Source organism: Artemia sp. Qi Xiang Cuo, chromosome 14 (assembly GCF_049724085.1).
Source record: "Artemia sp. Qi Xiang Cuo chromosome 14, ASM4972408v1, whole genome shotgun sequence".
NCBI lineage: Eukaryota > Metazoa > Arthropoda > Branchiopoda > Anostraca > Artemiidae > Artemia > Artemia sp. Qi Xiang Cuo.
The window spans coordinates 23,838,364-23,865,359 of NC_142807.1; the positions used below are offsets into that span (position 1 = coordinate 23,838,364).

The 26,996-nt window shown below is 35.2% G+C and overlaps 1 protein-coding gene across 1 annotated transcript in view; it reads left to right on the plus strand.

Annotated features, from left to right (window-relative positions):
* The window catches only part of LOC148944286 (intraflagellar transport protein 140 homolog), a 254,533-nt gene that overhangs the window by 128,028 nt on the left and 99,509 nt on the right, over positions 1 to 26,996 (plus strand). The window contains exon 7 of the mRNA XM_089099895.1: positions 10,464 to 10,690. Within this exon, the coding sequence (XP_088956021.1) occupies positions 10,464 to 10,690 (227 nt within the window). The remainder of the gene's footprint in view (positions 1 to 10,463; positions 10,691 to 26,996) is intronic.

A 26,996-nucleotide genomic window follows, 5' to 3' on the forward strand; every position in this document is an offset into this window, starting at 1 on the left:
TTTTTGTGTGCATGTAAGTTTGTGTGCGTGTGTGTGTAAGTTTGTGCGTGTGTGTGTGTGTAAGTTGTGTGTGTGTGTGTGTGTGTGTGTGTGTGTAAGTTTTTGTGAGTGTGTGTGTGAGTTTTTTTGTGTTAATGTGTAAGTTTGTGTGTATGTGTGTTTGTTTGTGTAAGTTTTTGCGTGTGTGTAAGTTTTGGGGTGTGTGTGTGAGTTTTAGTGTGTGTGTGTGTGTGTGTGTAAGTTTTGTGTGTGTGTGTGTGTGTGTAAGTTTTTGTGTGCATTTAAGTTTTTGTGTTAATGTAAGTTTTCGTGTTCATGTGTAAGTTTTTGTGTGTGTGTGTGTGTGTGTAAGTGTGTGTGTGTTTGTGTGTGTGTAAGTTTTTGAGTGTGTGTGTTATTTTTCTTGTGTGTGTGTGTAAGTTTTCGTGTGCATGTGTAAGTTTTTGTGTGATTGTAAGTTTTGGCGTGTGTGTGTAAGTATTCGTGTGTGTGTGTGTTAGTTTTGTGTGTGTGTGTGTGTGTGTTTGTTTTTGTGCGTGTGTGTGTGAGTTATTTTTGTGTTCATGTGTAAGTTGTGTGCGTGTGTAAGTTTTTGATTGTGTGTGTTATTTTTCGTGTGTTTTTGTTTTTTATTTTTGTGTGTGTTTGTGTGTGTGTAAGTTTTGGTGTGCATGTAAGTTCTTGTGTGCTTGTAAGTTTTCGTGTGCATGTGTAAGTTTTTGTGTGTGTGTGTGTGTGTGTGTAAGTTTTTGTGTGTGTTAGTTTTGGCGTGTGTGTGTAAGTTTTCGTGTGTGTGTGTGTGTGTAAGTTTTGTCTGTGTGTGTGTGTGCAAGTTTTTGTGCGTGTGTGTGTGAGTTTTTTTTGTGTTCATGTGTAAGTTTTTGTGTGTGTGTGTGTGTGCGTGTGTAAGTTTTTGTTTGTGTGTTAGTTTTTGTGTGTGTGTGTTTTTTTTAGTGTGTGTGTGTGTGTAATTTTTGTGTGTGTGTTTGTGTTTAAGTTTTTGTGTGCATGTATGTTTTTGTTTGCTTGTATGTTTTCGTGTGGTTGTGTTTGTTTTGTGTGTGTGTGTGTGTGTTAGTTTTTGTGTGTGTGTTTCAGTTTTTGAGTGAGTGTTTAAGTTATTGAATGTGTGTGTTATTGTTAATGCGTTTGTGTGTGTGTAAGATTTTGTGTGTGTGTGTAAGTTTTTGTGCGTGTGTGTTAGTTTTTGTGTGTGTGCAAGTTTTTGTGTGCATGTAAGTTTTTGTGTGCATGTTAGTTTTTGCGTGTGGGTCTAAGGTTTTGTGTGTGTGTGTGTGTGTGTAAGTTTTTGTGTTTCTCATCTTTTGTGTGTGGGTGTATGTTTTTTGTGTGTTTGTGTATGTTTGTGTGTGTGTGTGTGTATTTTTTTGTGTGTTTTAGTTTTTTGTGTTTTTGTTTTTATTATTTTGTGTGTGTGTGTGTGTGTGTAATCTTTTTTTTTTTTTATTTTTTTCGTGTGTGTGTAAGTTTTAGTGTGTGTGTGTGTAATTTTTGTGTGTGTGTGTTTGTGTTTTATTTTTTGTGAGTGTGTGTTTTTGTGTGTGTGTGTAAGTTTTTGTGTGTCGTGTGTAAGTTTTTGTGTGTGTGTGTGTGTAATTTTTTGTGTGTGTGTAAGTTTTGTGTGTGTGTGTGTGTAAGTTTTTGTGTGCATGTAAGTTTTTATGTGCATGTAAGTTTTCGTGTGCATTTGTAAGTTTTTGTGTGTGTGTGTGTGTGTGTAAGTTTTGGCATGTGTGTGTAAGATTTCGTGTGTGTGTTTGTAAGTTTTCGTGTGTGTGTGTAAGTTTTTGTGTGTGTGTATGTTTTTGTGTGCATGTATGGGGACCAGGGGAGGCCCTTTGGGGCCCAGGGAGGGCGTTTGGGGATCCGGGGCCCTTGAGGATTGGGTGGTCTTTTGGGAGCCCTGTGGGCCTTTGGGGGCCGGGGGTGGGCCTTTGGGAGCCCGGGGGACCTTGGGGGACCGGGGGAGGGCCTTTGGGGGTCTGGGGGACCCTTGGGGGCCGGTTGGCCCTTTGGGAGACCGGGGGACCTTTGAGGACCAGGGGAAGGCCTTTGAGGGTCTGAGGAGGGCCTTTGGGGCACAAGGAGGGCCTTTGGGGGTCCGTGGGGACAGTTGGGGGCCTGGGGGACATTTGGGGACCGGTGAAGGGCCTTTGGGACCCCGTTGGTCCTTTGGGAGATCGATGGGCCTTTGGGGGGCCCGGGGATGGCCTTTGGGGGTCTGGGTGGGCCTTTGGGGGCGCCGGTAACCCTTTGGGAGCTTGGGGGCCTTTGAGGACCGGTGGAGGGCCTTTGGGACCCCGTTGGTCCTTTGGGAGCTCGATGGGCCTTTGGGGGGCCCGGGGATGGCCTTTGGGGGGCTGGGTGGGCCTTGGGGGGCGCCTTTGGCCCTTTGGGAGCTTGGGGGGCCTGCGGGGTTGGGGTAAGAGGATTGGAACCCTTTGGGGTTGGGTTAGAGGACCTCACAACACTGTTCAAATGAAACTTGTGTATTATAACGACCACAGAGTTTCACCATTAAATTCTCTTCTAAAATCTCTTCAAAAATCATCTTTTAAAATGTCTCTAACTGTTTCGCCGAAATAGTTCCATAACCTGTCTAAAACAGTTTCGCCCAAATAATCCCTAAACGTAATTCAGCGTGTTCCCTTTGTTTTTGGCATCTCTGCGCTAATGCATTTCAAATTAATAAGAAACCTGATTCCCGCGCTATAACAATTCATCGCTAAGATGTTTCTTGGAGAATTGTTTCCATGGCCTTTGGCTATTAATATCCTTTGGAGTTCGACCAAAAGAGTTGTTTCCGAGGCAAAGACATTAATGACTTGGATCTATTCCTGGAGAATCGTTTCTATGCGAAAATTTTTAAAGTCTGACAGATGATGTCATTGGTTGATTGATCTGTCAAGAAAGGGGAATTAATTTGTTGTTTCTAAGGGGAATTATTGATTCACAATAGGGGAATTGAGGTCGATAGCACAGGTGTTCCAAGGTCGATGTTGTTGTTGTTGTAAGTGCACGCTCTCAGCGAATGTCATGGTCGATGTTGTTGTTGTTGACACATTGGAAAAAGAGGTCATTGACCCCATTAACCACGTGTTCTCCCTAATGACTCTATGCCCATATATGGTGTAGGGTCACGAGTAGCACCCCCCATTCTACTGACAGTTGAACTAAATCAAAACATGTTATATGCATATGGGCTGTCAAAAGGGTATAACTCAGGAATTACTAAGTATATTATCTTGGAACTTTCAGGAAATGGTAAGAGAGATGATGAATTGAGCAAAAAGGCTACATTATTTTATATGCTACTACTATTGCAACTACTGCTGCTTCTACTGCTACCACAACTATTATTACTACTATCACTAAAACCACTATTTGTGTAGCGAGTGCTGCTAAGGCTGAAGATATTGAAAAAATTTCTGAGGAAACGTTGAGGGGAAGGTTGAACTAAATCTAAACATACTGTGTGTATGCAAGTTGCTGATACGGGCGTATCAGCAATTTTTTTGGAACGGTTTATCGTATCAAGAAGAAACTTCAGGGGCATCGTGAGTGGGATTTTCAGTTGACAAAAAGGCAAAATATACCTTCTACTAATACTGCTCTACTATACAATATTAATACTGCCTGCTACTATACTGCTGAGACTACTAATAATGATACACTGTTACTGCTTCTACTGTTCCTACTACTACCACAACTACTATGATACTAGTACAGTTAGGGCTACACGTATGAAGGTAGAAATTTGACAGAGTATTGAGGGAAAATTTGAACTAAATCAAAACACACTATGTGCATGCACATTGTCTAAAGGGTGTATCTCAAGAATAGATTTGGGTATTAAGCTGGAAATTACAAAAAATACTTAAAGGGAAGATCAATTGACAAAAAAGTAATATATGCATGTCACTTCTAACACTAATACCACTGCTACATTTACTAATACTACTACTGCTACTAAACTACTCCAACTACTACGTCAATTAAGGTGAAAGGGGTGTCAAAAGGGGGTTAAAAGTGCACATCAACAATTTTTTTTAGAAGGGCTTACTGTGTAAAGGTGAAAATTCCGGGGCATCATGAAAGTGATATTCAACTGACCAAAAGACAATATGCACATGCTACTACCGCTTTTAATACTGCTGCGTCTACTCTTCCTACTCCTACTAATACAACACTAACATTACAACTACTTCTACTACCACAGAAATTACTGCGATAATAGCGCTACTGAGGCTAAGTCTATGAAAGTAAGTTTTGGACAATATTAATGGCAAAGTCGAACTAACAAAAGACACTATGTGGATTTAGATTGTCAAAATAGCGCATCTTAAGAATTGATTTGTGTATTAAGTTGGAACTCTCAAGGAATGATGGAAGGGGAAGATCAATTGACCAAAAGGCGATATGTGCACACATCCACTAATACTACTACCACTGCAATATTTACAAGTTCTACTACTACTATTGCTATTGCTACAACTGCTACTTCTACCGCAACTGTTTGCAAGGTTAAGAACATTATGCCGAAAATTTCAAGAAGTATATGAATATACAGGTTATCAGAAGGGAATGTTGACAATGTCATGGCAATGGCTAATTGTATTAAGTTGAGTAGTAATACTACTGTTGTGACTACTATTACAACTATACCTAAGGGTATGAAGATAAAATTTTCAGAGAATATTTCTGAAAATTTCCGTTGTCGGATGACAACCTGCCATCCTTATGCAGGTTATCAAAAGAGCATATCAGATATATCTTAGGAACAGTTTCGTATTTGAAATTAAAACTTACAAAGCTTGTTGAGGGGGATGTTGAACTAACCAAAAGACAATATTTGCATCATAATACTGCTACTTCTACTCATACAACTAGTGCTACTGCTACTATTTATATTATTAGTACTACTACTACTACTGCTACTAAGGCTAAAACTACTATTACTAAAGCTACTAAGGCTAATACTAAGGCTAAAACTACTATTAACTCTAATCCTCCTGTTACTGCTGCTACTACTATAACTACTGGTGCTATTACTACTGCTAATAAACTTAAGAGTATTAGGGCGAAAATTTTTGACAATATGGAAACTGTATTGAAATAAATCGATATACACTATGCCCACACAGGATGTCAAGAGAACGTATCAGCAATGCTGCAGGACCTTTTGATGGTATTAAGTTGAAAATTTCAATGTTGAAGACAATTTCAATGTTGTTTGTTGAATGTGATGTTGAAAAAAAAAAAAAGGTTATTTGTGCATACTGCTACTAAAGCTACTACTGCTACTACAGCTATTGCTAATACACAAGCTAGGGGTATTAAGGTGAAGCTTTCAAAGAATGCTTAGGCGGATAATGAACTAAATTGAAACCAACTATGATCATGTAGATTGTCAAAAGGGTGACTAAGCAAGATCATAAGAACAGCTTAAATTCATAAGTTGTACTTTTCACGTTAATCTGTGACAAATTTTGAACTAGCCAGAAGACACTATGTGTACGCTTTTAATACTACTTTTACGGTTACTGTAACTAACTAAACTAAGGACATAAAGTTCAAACGTTTAAGGGGAGTTTCAATTAAACGAAAAAACTATACGCATGCAAGTATTAAAAGAGCATATAATCAATATAATAGGCAGCGCTGCTCTATCATATCAAGTAATATCTTTAATATGTAAAGGAGCTAATTTGGTTGGAAATTCAAAGTTCTAGTGCCCTTTTAAGAGTAAAAAGGGATTAGAGGGCAATCAGCTTTCCTCTTTAGATCATAATTTTCAAAACACTTCTAATAAAAATTTTAAGATAGCTATTTTGTTTTGCATAGCTGAACGATCTTTTAACTGAATCTCTTTGCCAATTGCGTAGTTCAACCCCCCACAGTTATGTAATTTGCCCGTTTGTTTAAAAACTAAACGTTGCCTTAAGATTAAATCAAAACACGCTGTGTGTATGCTGGTTGTCAAGAAGACATCTCAGCAATATCTCAAGAACAACTTAGGGCATTATTTTCAAACTTTCGGGGTTACTTCTATTATCACTTGTGCTCTTAAAATTTAACTAAATCAAAAGACTAAGTACATCCAAGTTGTCAAAGAGTATAGATAGAGTTTTTTCTTCCGAATGGTGTTAAGTTTTATTTTCCAGGTCAACTAGAGGAGGCATAAAACTAAATTAAACCCTACTATTATAAACGAATTCATGTTGTTAAAAATTGTCGAAAAAATTTCTCCAGAATACAAATAGCAGGTCAAACTATAAATTCTTAAAGAAAAACTTACCAAGCGTAAAACTACCACAAATCAGCATCGATAAATAAATGAAACCCAAAACGAACAGAAATTACAATAAATAACCGAGTCAAACTCAAAATGAGCAGTAATTAACATGAGTAGGGCTCAACCAAGGCCAGAACCTAATTTGGACTTTACTGAAAAAAAAATTAAATGGATTCATTTTTATGAATTTTATAAATCAAATATTATTAAATTTTTAAGGAATAAATATCAGCGTATGTACATAAAACTGACACTGTACATTCATTTGTATTTTTTTTTCAGTAAAGTGCAAATTATGTTCTTGCCTTTGGAAGGCATAGGGATTTTGAGTCCTATTCATGTTGATTTCTGCTCGTTTTGAGTTTGACTCGGTTATTTATTGTAATTTCTGTCAGTTCTGGGTTTCATTTATCTATCAATACTGATTTGTGATAGTTTTGCGCTTAGTAGATTATTTGATTCCATTTTTGCTCATTTTTGCCTTAATGGAGCTCTTTACCTTTTCTTTTAAAATATTTTTTTTTTAATTAATTACATAAATTGTCCATAAATCTTTTCACCCAGCAGCCGAATAAAGTGGATTATCCGATTTTTTAAGAACGACAGCAAAGGTGGCACTTGTCGATGCTTTTGTTGTTCGTAGTAGAGTCCTTGGGGAATGAATAAATCTTATTTCATATTCAGCTCATTGATATTTCCGGAAACCAATGTGCTAATTTGGCTTCTGCAACAGGGGACCTCCTGGGGCTTGGCAATTGACAAAATTCGGTAGCTCTGTATTTTCTTAAGATCATATTCTCTTAAACATTTCATCATATCGAGACCATTATAAATTTCATTTGATTTCATGGAGGGACGGACGTTTGGATAAACATAAGAGTTGATAAGGATTTAGCCTCCTTGATCGATTCTCTTCTAAAGTAATCGGTGCACGTCTTAACTATTTCGTCTTTCGGTCCACAATCGAACATTGATCTTAGCACATAGTTCTGTACAGTATTCCCGACCAAAATTATCGAAACGCCCGTCTTGGTCAAGAAAAGAAAAGAAACAAAAATCACTTATAACTTTTGGGAAGTGCGGGCACTTAGATCACCTTTCCTCAGCAGTTTAAGATGGAGTCTCGTTGGTACAGATACGACTCTTATTGTATACTCCCGCTCCCTTCTGCATTAAGGAAGATAATTCAAAAGCATCTTTACGCAGTAGATGGTGCTGCACTTGACAATTATATAGATAGTACAGTAAAGATATAAAATTCCACACCAACTATCCAGATAGAAGTTAGCGTTGCGCTAAATTTGCAAACAATGCAAAGCCTTGACAAAAAGATAGATGGCACAGTAAAGATGTTAAACGCAGCATTAACTATCAAGATAGAAAATAATATACTTGACGGTTTCCTAGTTCAATCCCGCGTGCCGCAAAGAAGTATCTCACCAATTTTTAAATGATCGATTTCCGTATAATTTGGGTCCTGTAGTGGCGCAGTGGGTTTGACCTCAGCTTGGTAATACGGGACCCAAAGATCAAACTTAGTTGTAGCAACACAGCGCATGGCCCGGAATTTGTTTCCGATGATGGAATTATGCGAAAGCTCTTTAATATTAATCCAAAAAAGAGGAAGAAGAAAAGCCTACTGTTAAATTGAGAAGTGGAAACAATGAACTGAAAACCCGGGGAGATAAAAATCAAGGCCTCGAAGCCAAAGAGTCCAAATATATGGGACAAACCACTAAGGTAAACCTCTTGATGTTACACTTAAGGTCAACAAAAATTAATAATAACCAGAAAAACTAGGGGAAAAAAATCTTTGTTTAATAAATTTGGGCTATAAACCAGAGTCTAAATTTGTAACAGCCACAGCGGGGTTGCCAGATGCTTTATAGTATGTTCTATATTAGGGCTCCTATTGAAACTCTTATCAATTATGGAGCAAAGAAACTTCATTTGGTTTTTTTTTTCCTGCCCCTTAATGTCTATATGGGAGCAATGTCAACTAAATCTGGTGGAAAGTAAGATGAAATTGCTCATTCTCACTTTTTGGAGTCAATGCCTGGCCCAACCTCTGCTCGGAAGACATTTAACAAAACCCCATATAATTCGAAAAAATCTATCCTGTTTGGAACTTGCCTTAAAGGAACTTGGAACTGCCTGTTTGGAACTTGCTGCGTAAAGGCTTGCCGTCGGGACATTTAGAAGAAGAACTGCTCAATATCAACTTAACTTTGTGATAAAAAAACAGCCGGAGTCTTTGTTATTCTTTTTGTGATTCTGGACTCAATGTGTATTTTTAGGGTAGTGGAAATGGACGGATCCCTGAATTCTAATCATCAAGACATCTAGCAGAAGGTGCTATCTGATCAAAATCAAACTTGTTCAGAATTAAAATGTGTGCTCTGATCTGTAACTTTATGTAACTTTTTTAGCTCTGATATGTAACTTTAGGCTTATGTGTTTATATTCTGCCCTCTCTGGGGAGAGGAGGCCTCAGAAGTTTTCTAATCATAACTTGAGCCAGGAAGAGTTGTTTAATCTTTAGTAAACATAGCGAGAAGTAAATGTGCTAGTTTTGTATTTTCGGAACAAGACTCATTTCAACCTGTGTAGGGGATTGATGAAGGTTCTGCTCCTAGGTTATTGTCATCAAAACATCTAGAAAAAAGATAAAATAGATCACAAATACAATTGGTCAGGATCCAGACTTAATCCAACCTCTGTGGAGGGAGGGTAAATTCTCGTAATCCTGAAATCAAACAGAATGATTTGAATAAGGTTTTTTAGCAAAACTTGGTAGAAAGTAAGTGATGATTTCCAAGTTGTGCCTGTCTGTGGTTCAAAAATGATTTGACATCGGCGAGATTCTTGTCATCTGTATATCTACCAGAAGAATTCGTTCAATTTCAAACAAAAGTGATCAGACGTAACAGTCGATGTCCTATTTCAGCTTTTCCAGGGCCACAGACCAGCCAGACATCCGGAGGAGGTGTTAAGCAGCCTTTAAATTTTAGTTATAAGCAATCGATTGAAAGTAGCTACTGAATATTAAGCGGTTGTTAATGACTTAGTTACTTGGTTTTAGAGTCGAGGACGAATTCAAGCTCTTCAGTGGAAGAATAAGGAAGCCACTAGATTCATCTGCTATCCAGTTTTACGAGAAAGGATTTTTAGATTTGAACCAAATGTGGTGGGAGGCAAAACCTAGGGTTACACGTAGTTGCCGTAAGTAAGACACTTTTATGGTATGGAGACTGATCCAGCCACTCTGGTAGGGACAAGGCAAAGGTATGAAAATCCAGCATCATCAACCTTGCTGCTAGATGATGTGGTGGAACGTAGTAAACAAGACCTTGTGACCTGCTACGGTTTTGATCTCAAGTGTCCGTATTGGACCAGACTTCTATGATAGATTTACAGTTACTTATTTGCCATTCACATCCTTTAGAATAGCTCATTGGATCCCTATTAGTATTTGGTGGGATTTGCCAGTTGAGACTTTCGTTCCACCATTAAAGAATCTAATTCAAATTAAATAGGAAGTATTTTCTGTCCTTTTGCACAACTGTGGCCCTTGCATCACAGTTGCTGCACCATGTCATTTAGTCTTAGCAAAGAGTATATGGTTCTTGCTGTCTCAAATAGAGCGGGTGAATAAGCTATTTATATTAGGAATTTAGACAAAACTATTTTTTGGGTTTTGGTTTACTAACATACACTGCCTCAGGGTTAAATTGAAGGATATGCCAAACCATTTTCTTCTTCTGGTGCTATGCCTGTCAAAGTTTAAGTCTGGATTTTGAATTGTATGACCATGGAAGCTCACTCCTAAAGTATCGTAAATTTGTGAAATAAAAATAAAAACAATAAATTATCCTAAAAGGAATCTCTATTTACAATGCTGAAGGACAGAGCCGTTCCTAGGGCTGGTGGTACCCATGGTAAAATTAATTGTAGTGTCCCCTCCAGACTCAAATATAAGCAAAAATGTCGAATCAAAGTGAAAAATTTGATCAAAGTGAGCATCCCCCCAGCAGCACTCCCCCAAGCCACTGCTCCCAGGGCAGCTGCCCTGGCTGTTCCCCCCTTTGAACGGCCCTGCTGAAGGACATATTTAATTGAAATGCAACCTTCATTGTTTCTTTTTCAGGAAAACTAGCAGTTGGAACCCACATGGGAAATGTTTTTCTCTTCGATTGTTTAAAGTCTAACCCTGCAATTGATAAATCGTGGATCCACTTACCCTCCTTTTCTACCAGCAAAGAAATCCATATACTTCATTGGTCAACTCACGAAATACCTATTCTTACAATTCATAACTCTCTAACCGCTAAGTTGTACAAAGAACAAGTGTCTGCGACAGCTTTCTCACAAATGGTAAGTATAAGCTACCTATTCAGAAGCATTTTGAATAATAATATTCGGTTTCTTCTCAAATATCATTAATCTGATTTGACCATATGACTGGCAAAACCCTCACAAATATCAGTATCGTAGTGAAATTTTGGCTGCAAAATACACATCAACTTTGATGTCAATGATAACTACAGTTAGAATTAAAGCAGGCTGAGTGACATTAAGCGTCGCATTCATTTTTGGTTGTCTTTACCTACTGAAAGCACCACTTCAGTTTTGTTCCTTTGTTAATAATTGAATACTGTAGTTGTTAATCCCTCAAAAATATTTGTCATAACAAAAAAAAAAAAAAAATTGCCATACTAATTATACTATTGAAAAAAAAACGATGAATGCAGATCGAGAATGTGGATTGATGAATGTAGACTGTACAATACCAATGCACATTGATATTCATTTCTGAACGTCTCACCAATTTTAGACTTATTGAGGTTGCAAAAGAGGAAATTTTTCAAATTTATTTTGTTTTTTAGCAATTGTTTGTTATAGTTTCTATTCGTTTTAAGTTTGACCTGTTTATTTATTTTATTTCTGTTCGTCTTGGGTCTCATTTATTTATTGATAGTGATTGATGCTCGTTTTAACTTGAATTGTTTTTTTTTTACTTTATTTCTGCAGGTAAAAATAAAGTTTGTACTTCGGTATCTGGGTCGGGCCTCTATGGATTTGAAGTCGGGGCATTAGCTTGCTTATCTTGGAAGCCAGAAAAACTTAAGCTATCTAAAATAGGGTATGCCGATTGCTAATTTAAGAGCGCGGGAAAATCATTAAAGTAATACAGATAGCACGGTGGCTTTATGATGGGTACCGACAGTATCCTTACATTCAAAAAATGTTTTCTGAGAAAACCCAGTTAACAGTGCTGACGACAGGAAACAAAACAAAGTAATAAATGTGGAAACAACTGACGTCATAAGTCTGGAAACGGGTCTATGGCCAGTAGGAAAGAAAAGAAGAGAACAACAGTGACACGAATATTTCGCCCGTATACAACATGGCGTCTTCGGCGTAGAGAAAAAAAAGCCTCGAAACCCGTTAAGGCAGGTGGTATTTCTTCTGATGAGCCCTAAATGGAAGGTTCTACTTGGAAATATTTTGCTAGATTTAAGGTGCTTTTGCATGTAAATTTACAACGACTTACATTTATTGATGACGACTTTGCATGGATTTGGACATTTCTATTTGGTTGATGGTTCGGGTATACTGTTTGGTCCTAGGTAGTTGGATAGATGGGTAAGGTGAAAGCCTCGTTCAAGTGCACATTTGTCTCAATTGCTGGATTACGACGACAGTTTTTTTTTTTTTTTTTTTTTTTTTTTTTCGCCAAATAATTACCGCTTAAACATAATATGAATCCAGGTCGGATCTAGTGCTGGTGGAAGAAGCATCAAAAATTCCTCCCCGATGGACCTTAAACCTGGTCCAGGTTTTACCTGAAATTGATGATTATTTGCCCAATTTATTACTTTGTTTAAAATGGTAGTATTAAGCAGACGCTCTATTTAAGGTAGTGTTTTTTTTGTTTTTTTTTTTTTTTTTTTTTTTTTTTGTATGATTAGTTAGAGTAACCTTATTACTTGTGGACTTTTGGCTTGGCTTTTGGAGATGTTTTGGACTTTTTTTATTGTTTGTCGTTTTGGCTTTATTTGATTTCTGATTTTATACTGAATAATAATGGTAATGATAATATTCAAAGGGGTCTGCCGAACATTAGTAAGTGTAATGGTCGTTTTTTTATTTTCAAATATAACACAAAACCACCAAAATATTTTCAAATCAAATTATATAAAAAAAATTTTTAAATTTTATGAAAATTACAGGAAAAATTTAAAACAAATAATAATATATATTTAATATAAATTAAAAATTTTGAATTACAATATGTGGGGGAAACAATTAACAACATATATATGAGACTTTTGGGACAGAAAACTATAATTACCAAGGAAAAAACTAACAATTATCTCGTTCAACATTGCAATAATGGTAATTGCTCAGTATTTAATCTAACTATTACAATTTTAGAAAATCTGGACCTAGAAAACTTTACTAAAGATGAAAAAAATAATAAATTACGCAGACGAGAAGAGTATTGGATCAATGCTCTGGGTACCGCGTATCCTTTTGGGCTAAATGATCGAGTTGCGAAATACGGAGACATGTCGAATGTAGTTGCTAACTGTATTAATGGGTTAACTGAGCACCCTTCTTTTAATTGCCCCACTAAACATAAAAACCGATCAAGAGGACAAAGAAAAAATAATAAAAAGGATTATTTAGATTTAAATGCATTTTTAATCGATTTAGGTCACATATTTGAGACTAATGGAATGACTAGTTTAATAAAATCTTTAAATAAGTTATCAAGGAATGATTTAATGAAAGTATTCTGGATTGAAAAGAAATAATACAACATGTAACTCGAAAACTAAATTAATTAATGATGCAGTTTGCAGTTTATATAAATAAAAATCTATTTCAAAATATAAAAAATCTGATAAGATTGTTAATAAGGATAATAGATTATATTTGTCTTTTAATTTTAGTTCTAAACAAAGAGAAGATATTAATTTACCAAGAACCTTAAACCAGCGAAGAGTGAAGAATGCCCTTACATATAATATGGTGTATAATGATAGTCCAATTTTGACATAAAAATTTTCAAAAACAATTGGTCAAATTATTTTTAACTATAATTCCATACATAAAAAACTTGACAGGGAGAGTAATTTGAAAAAGCTTTGTATTTGCAAACAATTTTTACCGTATGTAGATAAAACGTAAGAGCTTGTTGTAACGGGGGATTTGTCCATTATAAAGCATTGGGATCTTAAAAATATAATGAAAATGGGTGCTAAGTTCCGTCTCTCTTACAGCATAAGGCCATCAGATATTCTTAGAAGATTAAAGAATAATTTAAATTTATTCATTAATAAATGGTGCAAAAAAGAGAAAATTAATAGACACAGATTTCAGAATTGGATAAATTTGATTTTGACTAGTGTAAGAAATAGCATGTATAGAATTAATCCAACAGATTCTGTGACAAATTCAATATTTTATAATGCCAATATGAAACAAGCAATTGCTAATATACAGAATGAATTTATAATTGTACCAGTTGATAAAGCTAGCAATAATTTTGCCATAATTTGTCAGCAACTCTATTGTGATATTTTATCAAAAGAGTTACAAACAACAAATACATGCAAAAAGGCCCATATAGAGGAGAATAGTTTAATTGAGAATATATAAGAAAGAATTTTGAAAAAATTCAATATTAAAATAAATGATAATGATAAAAAGTTTCCTTTCTTATATTGGACGATAAAATTTCATAAATATCCACCAAAACCACGTTTTATTGCTGGGGCAGCAAGGGTTCCAACCAGAATTGTGGCTACTGACCTATCTTTAATTTTAGGAGAAATTAGAAATAAATTTAAAGCATATTGCTCCGGAATTAAAAAATTTTCTAACTTTAACCCATATTGGAGTGTTAATAACTCGTTACAAATGATAAATTGTTTGGTAAATATATGAGATAAATGAGACAAGTCATTTGATTTTACTACTATGCATAGAAATATGTCGCTTAATTTAGCATCCGAAATATTTAAATTGGTGATAAAGGAATCTTTTCTTTTGTCTAAATTAAGATTTTACAAAATTGATACTTTTAATAAAAAAGCCCGATGGACGAATTTCTTTAGAAGTTGTATTAATTCAAGATGTTATAGCTTGGATATGGTATGTGATTTATTGGAATTTGTTCTATTTAATACATTTATTAAATCAAAAAACAAGTTTTTTTAACCGAAAGTAAGGAACAACCTTAAAACTTAAAACGAACAGAAATTATTCCGTATATGAAAGGGGCTATCGCCTCCTCAATGCCTCGCTCTTTACGCTAAAGTTTGACTTTCTCAGGCCTCTATTTTTTTTAACAATAGAAAACTTTAGCGTAAAGAGCGAGGCGTTTTCCTTTTCTAACTTTTATAAAATGAATCAATAACAAAAAATGGAGGCACAAATCAGAAAACAATCTGAAAAAAAATCCAGGTAGGCTAACCTATATACGTTCAGTGGAGAACTTGAGAATGATAAAAATTACCAATTAGATTTCCACCCTAGTGAACCCGGAGGTTACTGTGAGGCCACGTAGGAAAGGTTTAAACAACAAGCAAATAGTGACACTGGTCTTTTATGTCCAGCCTATCCTCATCAGAATTTTTGTTCTTCTGGTATTTTATTTTATATGGGTTATATAGGTATTCCATTTACAATTGTTGAATATTGAAGCGTCTAAAGCTTTTTAGAGACGTAAAATAGAGTAATTTGATGGTAATTTCTTTCTGGTGACTTAATATACATATTAAAAGCTATTAATTTATTAATAAGCTACTAATTATTTTATTAATTTTAAAAGCTATTAACATGTTTTGTGGTAAATTTAGGAACAAGATCTTCAAATATATACAGAGATTTATGACAGCATTTCAAGTTTCAAAATTAGTTCTGAATGGCCGAAAAATTTTAAGACACAAAATTAATCCATAGTCACTGCTTAAATGATAGATTTTCAGTTTTTTTATTTTTGAAGTATTTGAATTTTGCAGCCAATCTATCAAAAATTGTAAGTCGGAAAAATACTCATTGTTTGACAAAAGCTACATAAATTAGTTAAAATCGTTTACACACAATGAGATAAAAATTCAAACGAAATGCTTTGTCAAATCAATTATTTTCGTAAAGCAAAGAGGTTACTGTGAAACTTCAGAAACACTGTGAACTTCAGAAACAAGATACATAGCTGTGTTTAAAAAAAAATAATAAATAAATAAATAAAAAAAAGAGCCAAAAAACTTCAGAAACAAGATATAATACATAGCTGTTTTTTATTATGAAGCTCAAATCAGGTGGTGTAAAAATATTTCACTGCTTTTGTCTGTTATTATTTGAGTGTAAACAATAACATTTACTTTTTTTCCAATCATAACATATCATTATATTACCTTTTTCTTTATTTATGCCATTTATACATATTTATATTATTTATATTAAAATTAACCAATATATTTAAACTGTAGCAATTCAACATGGGTTATATGACTATTTTCAATAAAAGATTTGTTGCCTATATTCAACCCAACATGCTTTGTTGATTGATTCAATCCAAACTTCCCTTATCTTATTTGTTCTCGTGATGCTTAGAATTTTTTTTTGTTCCAAAATGCCTTACATCCCGTTTAATTACTTATGAAAATAGTTAGAAAACGGGTAACATTTTATTTAATAACATTGATGACTCAAAAATCTCTTTTACAACAGTAAAATTCGACCTGTTAATTACAGTCAAGAAGGTGGAACATATTTAATGCTTTAATTTACTTTTTGAATTACTGCAGCAAATTCTTGGAGAGCTTGTTTGAATTGATTGAACTCCTAACAACTTAACAGACGTAAATTTAATTAACTTAAATTAATTTAATTTAAAAATTAACTCACCGCTAAAGGGATTTTGTAACTTTGGACATGATTTATTGCACTGGGGCCACGAGCAAGAATCTGTCAGTTTTTGCTTGCATAGCTCTGGTAGTGCTGGAATGGGTGTCAAACGTTTAGCTCGAAGAATTTCATCCATCAGCTTTTCTGAAAGAAACAGGCTTCACTAGAGATTTATTCAGTTTCAACTGAACTATTTTTAGAACCCATCGTTGAATACTATAATGCAACAGCACAGAAAAGGGGCCTAACAGTGTCATAGCTATAGTTTAATAGAAACTGAATAAATTCTAGTAATTCTATACATTCTAGTCATAACTATCAATTCTATAAATTCAGTTCCATAAGACATATAAATTCTAGTCATACTATTATTCGCCAGCACAAAAAAGGGACCGAACAGTGTATTTCAGCTTTTGCCATTCAGTTTAAAAATAATAGTAAGAAAAATGGCCACTGGGTAATTAATAAGTAACTTTTGACAATAATGTGATTAGATGAATATTCTTGAGTAAGCAAACATTACTGAACATACAAGCTAAAATATTTCAATGGCTTTTTTAGTTATATGGAAACTTACCCCGGGAAAACTTACTCCTGGATAATTTACCACCAAACAACTTATATTAGAAAACTTGGAAAAGCTCACTCCCACGAGAAACTGGCCCCTTTTAAAACTCGCCCCAGAAAGCATGCTCCTGGAAAACTAGACTCTGGACATACATACAAAAAAATCTTATAAAAAAACAACTTACTCTCATAAAAAAAATCCCCCCTGCGAAGCTCATAAAAAAAATATACTGAGACACTATGAAAAGAAGTGATTACTGGGTACTTAATAAGCCAAAATCTGATAGTACGTTGATAATAAAAATGTATTTTTATTCGATAAAAATTATTAGTAGCATAATGATAACTAAAAAATACTCAGGCTACTAAAAATAAATTAGAAGCCAGCACGACTGAATTTGGGAGAAAGGATTCAAGATGGACCAGGATGAAAGATTTTTTCGTTTTTAATGGTAAATAAATAAAAAAAAACAAGTTTTTTAAACTGAAAGTAAGGAGCGACATTAAAAATTAAAACGAACAGAAATTATTCCTTATATTAAAGGGGCTTTCCCCTCCTCAACGCCTCGCTATTTAGTATAAATTTTTTTTTTGTTTTAAAAAATAATTTTGTGATAAAGAGTAAAACTTTAGCGTAAAGAGTGAGGCGTTGAGGAGGGGACAACCCCTTTCATATACGGAATAATTTCTGTTGGTTTTAAGTTATAATGTCGCTCCTTACTTTCAGTTTAAAAAACTTGTTTTTTTTTATTTAATTTCTGATCGTTTTTTAGTTAATGCAGCTTTTATTTGCATAAAAATTTTACTTTTCTTTTGCTAAATGGATGTCTTTACAAATTAAGTTACGTAACTAACTTCTATATTCGTATGTTTTTCTTCTGGTAAAAAAAACGAAGTTGCAGATTTTTGCAGATATGAGCTTGAAACCTCTGTAATAGGGTTTTCTCATACGCTGAGTCTGACGGTGTGATTTTCATTAAAATTCTTTCACTTGTAGGGGATGTTTCCTCCCTCTTTAAAAAATCGGGTGAATTTTCTCAGGCTCGTAGCCTTTGATGAGTAATACTAAACTTAATAAAATTTATATATTTAAAATCAGCATTATAAACACATTCTTTTGATACATTTATTGACATCAAAATTCCGTTTTTCAAAGTTTCGATTACTATTGAGCCGTATCGCTTGTTTTTTTATTGTTTTTTTTATTACGTATGTGTTATTACGTATATGAGGGGGTTCTCCCCGTGGTAAAAAACACGCACATTGATTTAAAAATAAAAATAAAATTAATTCACAAACCCCTGAATCACAAAGGCCGTTTAATTAGAATAGATAGCTCTTTTGAAAGCACTAAAACAAACTGTAGCGTAAAGAGCGAGGTATTGACTTGGGGAAGAACCCCCTCACATACGTTATAATTTCTGTTCGTTTTAAGTTCTAATAGTCCTTCTTACATTTCAGTTGAAAAAACTCGTTTTTTTTTATTTAATTTCTGATCGTTTTTTAAATAATGCTTGGAAATCCGGCGCCCCCTTCATAAAAATGTCCCTTACCCCAAAGGAACATCCTCTACGGAAATATTCTCCAGAGTAACCCCCTCCTCTAGCCCCCCCCTCCAGAAAAATCCTTCCAGAAAATGGTTGTATACTTCCCAATAACCAATAAATAATGCTGGCAAGTCCGGCGCCCCCTTCATGGCAATTTCCCTTCCCCCATGAAAACTTCCTTCATGGACAGATCCTCCAACATAACCCCCGACCCACCCTTCCCTCCCACTACCAGAAAAAAAACCTCCTGAAAACTTCTGTATACTTCCGAATAACGAATACTATATGTTAACATTCGGTAAATTTCATAACTTTTAGCCCTCCCTCTGGGTACTTCGGGGGCTTAAGTCATCCTAAAAGACATATTTATCATATTTTCGACCATGCTGAACAAAATGGCTATCTCAAAATTTTGATCTGGTGATTTTGGGAAAAAAATAAGCGTGGGAGGGGGCCTAGTTGCCCTCCATGTTTTTTTGGTCACCTAAAAAGGGAACTAGAACTTTTAATTTCCGTTCCAATGAGCCCTCTCACGATATTCTAGGACCACTGGTTCGATACAATCACCCATGGGAAAAAAATCCCAAATAAACACGCATCCGTGATCTTTCTCCTGGCAAAAAATGTAAAATTCCACATTTTTGCAGATAGGATCTTAAAACCTATACAGTACGATTTTCTGATACGCTGAATATGATGGTGTGATTTTCATTAAGGTTCTATAACTTTTAGAGGGTCTTTCCCTCTTTTTTTGAAAATCAGCCAAATTTTCTCATGCGCGTAACTTTTGATGGGTAGCTTTAAACTTGATGAAAGTTATATATTTGAAATCAGCATTAAAATCTGATTCTTTTGATATATCTATTGGTATCAAAAACCCGTTTTCTAGAGTTTCGGTTACCATTCAGCCGGGTCGCTCCTTACTTACAGTTCGTTACCACGAACTGTTTTATAAAATTTAATGGGAATTTATATAAACAAACTGTAGGTATTACTATGGGTGGGAATGCGAGTCCATTCATAGCGGACCTGTTTTTAAGTCAATTAGAATACGAATATATGATAAATAAAAATAGCCCAAGCAATGTAAAACATAACCTTTCAAATAATACAAGATATATGGACAATCTCTTAGTAATAAATTGTGCAGAGTTTATTGAGATTTCAAAAAAATATTTATCCAGAAGAGTTAATTCTTGAGCCTAGCTATGGGATGGGACACTCCCACCATTTCTTAGATTTAAATATTAATATTTCAAGTAATAATAAATTAGTTTTTAAAATATATAATAAAACGGATGATTTTAATTTTGAAGTAATTAATTTCACATTCCTCGAAAGTAACATACATTCAAATATCACTTATTCAGCTTATTATTCCCAATTATTTAGGTATACACAAATATGCAGTAATTACAAATATTTTAAAAATTGATGTAAAAAGCTGACAGAAAAACTGATCTCAGGAGGTTTTTCTGCCAAAAAAATTAGTTGGCAATTCAAAAAATTTAGTTTTATGTATCATGAACTTTTAAGTAAATATACAAAAAATTGTAAAGAAATACTTAATGATATTTTAATATAATTTCTCTTTCGCTTTTTTTTTTTTTTTTTGAATTTTGAATTTGTAGATGGTTTTCAAACATGCTTGAGGATCTTTAAATTTTTAATTGGTTCCAGATACCAATAAACGACACATCTCGAACAGTCTTCATTTGTTCCAGAATGGTCTCTGCTCACTGGCCTCTGGGATTTTACTAAGGAAACATTGAAACACTTTTGTATGTAATTTTTAATAGCTTGACTAGTATGCATGTATTTCACAAGTTTTACCTGACATAGGGATACCATATAGATCTTATGGTAGAGGCTCCACTGTGCCAGGTAAAGAAAGTAAAGCCTCGAAACTCGTTAAGGCAGGTGGTATTTCTTCTGATGAGCCCTAAATGGAAGGTTCTACTTGGAAATATTTCGCTAGATTTAAGGTGCTTTTGCTTGTAAATTTACAACAACTTACATTTATTGATGACGACTTTGCATGGATTTTGACATTTCTATTGGGTTGATGGTTCGGGCATACTATTTGGTCATATTTAGCTGGATAGTTGGGTAAGGTGAAATCCTCGTTCAAGTGCACATTTGTCTCAATTGCTGGATTAGGACGACAGTTTTATTTTTTTTTTTTTTTTTTTTTTCGCCAAGTAGTTACCGCTTAAACATAATATATATATATATATATATATATATATATATATATATATATATATATATATATATATATATATATATATATATATATATATATATATATATATATATATATATATATATATATATATATATATATATATATATATAATTAATACTCACATATACAATTACCATCTACGTCTGTAAAACCACAAAAGTAACTAGATTGTTAAATTTAAAATGTAAACTGGACTTAATTATTTCGTTGCGAAATAATCCCACAGTTACCGTTTTATGCTGTCAATTGTTTTTTTTTATCCCTTGGAGATTTTACAAGACTTTGGTTTTGAATATAGGTTCATTTTTTAAAATAATATCGTAAATAGAATCAAAATTCAAATTACCAGTATCCCTATTAATAGCCAAATCTGCTCCCAGAGTATATTGATAGTGAATTATTGTATTTGAGAGACATTTTATTTTGCAACGGGTATTCTATTAAATTTATAAATGAAAGAATAAAAAAATACGAAGAAACCTTGAAAAAAAACCAATAAAACTAAGTGTTTCAACTTCTGGACCCTGCAATTTCAAATAATTGTGTTTCTTTACCTTATATACCAGTTCTTGGTGAGAAACTTAAACATATTTCAGAGAAACATAATATTGTAACATGCTTCAAATCAGTCATTGAGAAGCTTTCTATAATTCTGGGAAAGATAAAACTCGTAGCACTTTGTCAAGTGGAGTATATAGCATTCCTTGCTCGTGCGGTAAAGTTTACATCGGTCGAATTCAGCAACAATTTGCGGAACGTTTTATTGAGTACCGAAATACAATAGATAATGCTCTCAAATTTATAATGCATCCTGAAATTTTTACTTCAACCTTACCAGAACATATTTTTTATCATCCCGACCATTTTGTACAGTTCGAAGAATCAACGGCCATTTCTAATGGTAAATGTTTCACACAATGGGCTATGTAAGCATCACAAATAAAAAAAAGACATTTTCACCGATTTAGCAATTATTAAGGATGCTGGTAATTAAATATTGATTCTATTTACGGTATTATTTAAAAAATGAAGTTATATTCAAAAACTTCTTTTCAGAGTTATTTCTTTGCTTTGCCATGGCTGGCCAGGTCGGCTTTAGAACAAATATACATTGATGATAAATTTTTGCACTTACCCCCGCCCCTCTCAGATCCAATAATGTAAATTCACGAGAATGAAATATTTATGTTGCAAGAAAGTGTCTATGGTCACTCTAATAAAAAATTAAATAAAAAAATAGTTTTTTCAACTCAAAGTAAGGAGCAACATTAAAGCTTAAAACCAACAGAAATCATTACGTATATGAGGGGTTCGCCTCTTAGTCAATATCTCACTCTTTGCGCTAAAGTTTGAATTTTGTTCCAATTCTTTAAGAATGACCCCTGAATCAGAAAGGAGGTTTAATTAGAATAGATAGGTCTTTTGAAAGTACAAAAAAAAACTTTAGCGTAAAGAGTGAGCTATTGACTAGGGGGCGACCTCTCTCATTTACGTAATAATTTCTGTGTGTTTTAAGTTTTAATGTTGCTCCTTACTTTCAGTTGAAAAAACTTTTTTTTATTTAATTCCCGATCGTTTTTTAAATAACCCTGGGATATCCGACGTCCCCTTCACAGAGATGTCCCTTCCCCCATGAAAACTTCCTGCATGGAAGATCATCCCACGTAATCCCCTCCCCCGAACCCCCACCAGAACAAATCCCTCCTGAAAACGTCGGCAAGCTTCCCAATAACCAATACTATGAGTAAACAATGGGCAAAGTTCATAGCTTGCAGCTCTTTCTCTGGGGACTGAGGAGGATTAAGTCATCCTCAAAGACATATTTATTAGATTTTCGACTATGCTGAAAAAAATGGCTATCTCAAAATATTGATCGCGTGCCTTTGGAAAAGAATGAGTGTTGGAAGGCCTCTACTAGTTGCCCTCCAAATTGTTTGGTCACTTTAAAAGGGCACTAGAACTTTAAGTTTCCGTTCGAATGAGCCCTCTCACGATATTCTAGGACTGCTGGATCGATACGATCACCCCTGAGGGAAAAAAACAAATCAACACGCATCCGTGATCTTCCTTCTGGCAAAAAAAAAAAAATACAAAACTCTATATTTTTGCAGGTAGGTGCTTGAAACCTCTACTTTATGACTTTTTGATACGCTGAATCTGATGGTGTGATTTTCATTAAGGTTCTATCACTTTTAGGAGGTGTTTTCCCCTTTTTTCGAAAATAATGCAATTTTTTTTAGGTTCGTAACTTTTAATAGATAACACTAAACTTGATGAAATTTATATGTTTAAAATCATAGGCAGCGCGCTAGCGCTGCCAAAGTAAAGAACGATGTGGGCAAAATGTTTTTTTTTCTTCATACCCGGGCACTTCGTATCGAAGGAGTTGTCATAGAAACTTCGAAAAGGGCTCATTCGATTGGAAATTGGAGTGGCTAGTGCCCTTTTTGATAGTCGAAAGAGAATGGAAGGCACCTAGCCCCCCCCCCCCCCGACAATCATTCCTCAAAACACATCCTATCAAAATTTCGAGATAGACATTTTGTTCATCGTAGTTGATTTCCAGATAGAAAATATCTTTTTGAGGAGGACACTCCCCCACATCCCCTGGGAGCAAGGTTTTTAAGTTATGCCCTGAGGGCATATAAGAACACTGTTGGCACAATGTACCCTTTATTATTTTTTTCCTTTAGAGCAGGGCACTTCATATGGAAGGGGTCGTCGAAGAAACTTCAAAAGGGGCTCATTCAATTGGAAATAGAGAGTTCTAGGGCCCTTTTTAATAGTCGAAAGTGATTGGATGGCAACTAGCCCCCCCCACGCCCATCAGTCCCCCAAACATATCCAATCCAAATTTCGAGATAGCCATTTTGTTCAGCGTAGTTGATTTCCTGATAGAAAATGTGTTTTTGAGGAGGACACTCCCCCACAACCCTCAGGGCAAGGGTTTTTAAGTTATGCCCTGGGGGCATTTAAGGTTTTTATAGAAGGGGTTTTCGTAGTAACTTCAAAACAGGCTCATTTAATTTGAAATTCAAAGGGCTAGTACCCTTTGTAATAGTCGAAAGTGATTGGAGGGCAACTAGTCCCCCCCACGCCCATCTGTCCCCCAAACAAATCCAATCAAAATTTTGAGATAGTTATTTTGTTCAGTGTAGTTGATTTCCCGATAGAAAATATGTTTTTGAGTAGGACACTCCCCCACAACCCTCAGGGCAAGGTTTTTAAGTTATGCCCTGGTGTTATATAAGGTTTTTATAGAAGGCGTTGTCGTAGAAACTTCAAAAAAGGCTCATTCGATTGGAAATTCAAAGGGCTAGTGCCCCTTTTAATAGTCGAAAGTGATTGGAGGACAACTAGCCCCCCCACGCCCATCATTCCCCCAAACACATCCAATAGCCATTTTGTTCAGCGTAGTTGATTTCCAGATGGAAAATATCTTTTTGAGTAGGACACTCCCCCACCCCCCTCGGGGCAAGGTCTTTAAGTTATGCCCTGAGGGCATATAAGAACAATGTTGGCACAATGTATCATTTATTATTTTTTTCCTTTAGAACAGGGCACTTCATATGGAAAGGGTCGTCGAAGAGACTTCAAAAGGGGCTAATTCGATTGGAAATAGAGAGTTCTAGGGCCCTTTTTAATAGTCGCAAGTGATTGGAGGGCAACTTGCCCCCCCCCCACGCCCATCATTCCCCCAAACATATCCAATCCAAATTTCGAGATAGCCATTTTGTTCAGCGTAGTTGATTTCCTGATAGAAAATGTGTTTTTGAGGAGGACACTCCCCCACAACCCTCAGGGCAAGGGTTTTTAAGTTATGCCCTGGGGGCATTTAAGGTTTTTATAGAAGGGATTGTCATATAAACTTAAAAACAGGCTCATTCGATTGGAAATTCGAAGGGCTAGTACCCTTTTTAATAGTCGAAAGTGATTGGAGGGCAACTAGCCCCCCCACGCCCATCATTCCCCCAAACATATCCAATCAAAATTTTGAGATAACCATTTTGCTCAGTGTAGTTGATTTCCCGATAGAAAATATGTTTTTGAGAAGGACACTCCCCCACAACCCTCAGGGCAAGGTTTTTAAGTTATGCCCTGGTGTTATATAAGGGTCAATTTTGGAGGTAAAACCAAAAATGCTCAGAATCAAAAATAAATGGGATCTGCCTCAAGGGGAAGGCTCAGAGGCCCTTCGTTCCCCCATTTCTGAGGGCAGAGGCGGGGGGGAGGGGGAGGGTCAATTTTGGCGGCAAAACCAAAAAGACTCAGAATCTAAAATAAACGGGATCTGCCTCGAGGGCAAGGCTTAGAGGCCCTTCGTTCCCCCATTTCTGTGGGCAGGGGAGGGGGAGGGAAAATTGTTTAGGTAAAGACAAAAAAGCTCTAAAGCAAAAATAAATGGGATCTGCCTCAAGGACAAAGCTCAGAGGCTCTTCGTTCCACAATTTCTGAGGGCAGGGGAGGGGGGAGGGTCAATTTTGGAGGGAAAACCAAAAATTCTCAGAATCTAAAATAAAGGGGATCTGCCTCAAGGGCAAGAATCAGAGGCCCCATCCTTCCACCATTTCTGAGGGCAGGGGGGAGGGGGAGTCAACTTTGGAGGGAAAACCAAAAATACACAGAATCGAAAATAAACGGGATCTGCCTCAAGGGGAAGGCTCAGAGGCCCCTCCTTCCTCCATTTCTGAGGGCAGGGGAAAGGGGGAGTCAATTTTTGAGGGAAAACCAAAAATACTCAGAATCGAAAATAAACGGGATCTGCCTCAAGGGGAAGGCTCAGCGGCCCTTCGTTCACCCATTTCCGAGGGCAGAGGCGGGGGGGGGCGGGACAATCTTGGAAGGGAAAACCAAAAATACTCAGAAAGTTCATTTTGAATTTCCTTCATTGACATGCAAGAGTTGGAATATTTCAGTAGTGTTTTGTTGTGCTTTACCTTGTCATAGTTACATTCTCTTAATTTTTAAAAGTTCATTTTGAATTTTTTTCGTTAAAATGCAAGAATTGGAATATTTCAGTAGTGACTTGTTGTGCTTTACCTTGTCACAGTTACATTCTCTTGATTTTTCGAAGTTCATTTTGAATTTCTGTCGTGAAATGCAAGAGTTGGAATATTTCATTAGTGTTTTGTTGTGCTTTACCATGTCACAGTTATATTCTGCTGATTTTCATAGTTCATTTTGAATTTTTTTCATTGAAATGCAGGAGTTGAAATATTTCAGTACTGTTTTGTTGTGCTTTACCTTATCACAGTTACATTCTCTTAATTTTTCAAATTTCATTTTGAATTTCTTTTGTGAAATGCAAGAGTTGGAATATTTCAGTAGTGACTTGTTGTGCTTTACCTTGTCACAGTTACATTTTCTTGATTTTTCGACGTTCATTTTGAATTTCTGTCGTGAAAAGAAATAGTTGGAATATTTCAGTAGTGACTTGTTGTGCTTTACGTTGTCACAGTTACATTCTCTTGATTTTTCGAAGTTCATTTTGAATTTCTGTCGTAAAATGCAAGAGTTGGAATATTTCAGTAGTGTTTTGTTGTGCTTTACCTTGTCACAGTTACATTCTGTTGATTTTCATAGTTCATTTTGAATTTCTTTCATTGAAATGCAAGAGTTGGAATATTTCAGCAGTGTTTTGTTGTGCTTTACCTTGTCACAGTTACATTCTCTTAATTTTTCAAAGTTCATTTTGAATTTCTTTCGCGAGTGCAAGAATTGGAATATTTCAGTAGTGTCTTGTCGTGGTTTACCTTGTCACAGCTACATTCTCATGGTTTTTCAAAGTTCATTTTGGATTTTTTTCGTTGAAAAGCAAGAGTTGGAATATTTCAGTAGTGACTTGTTGTGCTTTACCTTGTCACAGTTACATTCTCTTGATTTTTCGAAGTTCATTTTTAATTTCTTTCTCGAAGGGAAAGATTTTGAATATTTCAGTAGTGTTTTGTTGTGATTTACCTTGTCAAAGTTACATTCTATTGATTTTCATAGTTCATTTTGAATTTCTTTCATTGAAATGCAAGAGTTGGAATATTTCAGTAGTGTTTTGTTGTGCTTTACCTTGTCACAGTTACATTCTCTTAATTTTTCAAAGTTCATTTTGAATTTCTTTCGTGAAATGCAAGAATTGGAATATTTCAGTAGTGTCTTGTCGTGGTTTACCTTGTCACAGCTACATTCTCATGATTTTTCAAAGTTCATTTTGAATTTCTGTCGTGAAATGCAAGAGTTGGAATATTTCAGTAGTGACTTATTGTGCTTTACCTTGTAACAGTTACATTCTCTTGATTTTTCGAAGTTCATTTTGAATTTCTGTCGTAAAATGCAAGAGTTGGAATATTTCAGCAGTGACTTGTTATGCTTTACCTTGTCACAGTTACATTCTCTTGATTTTTCG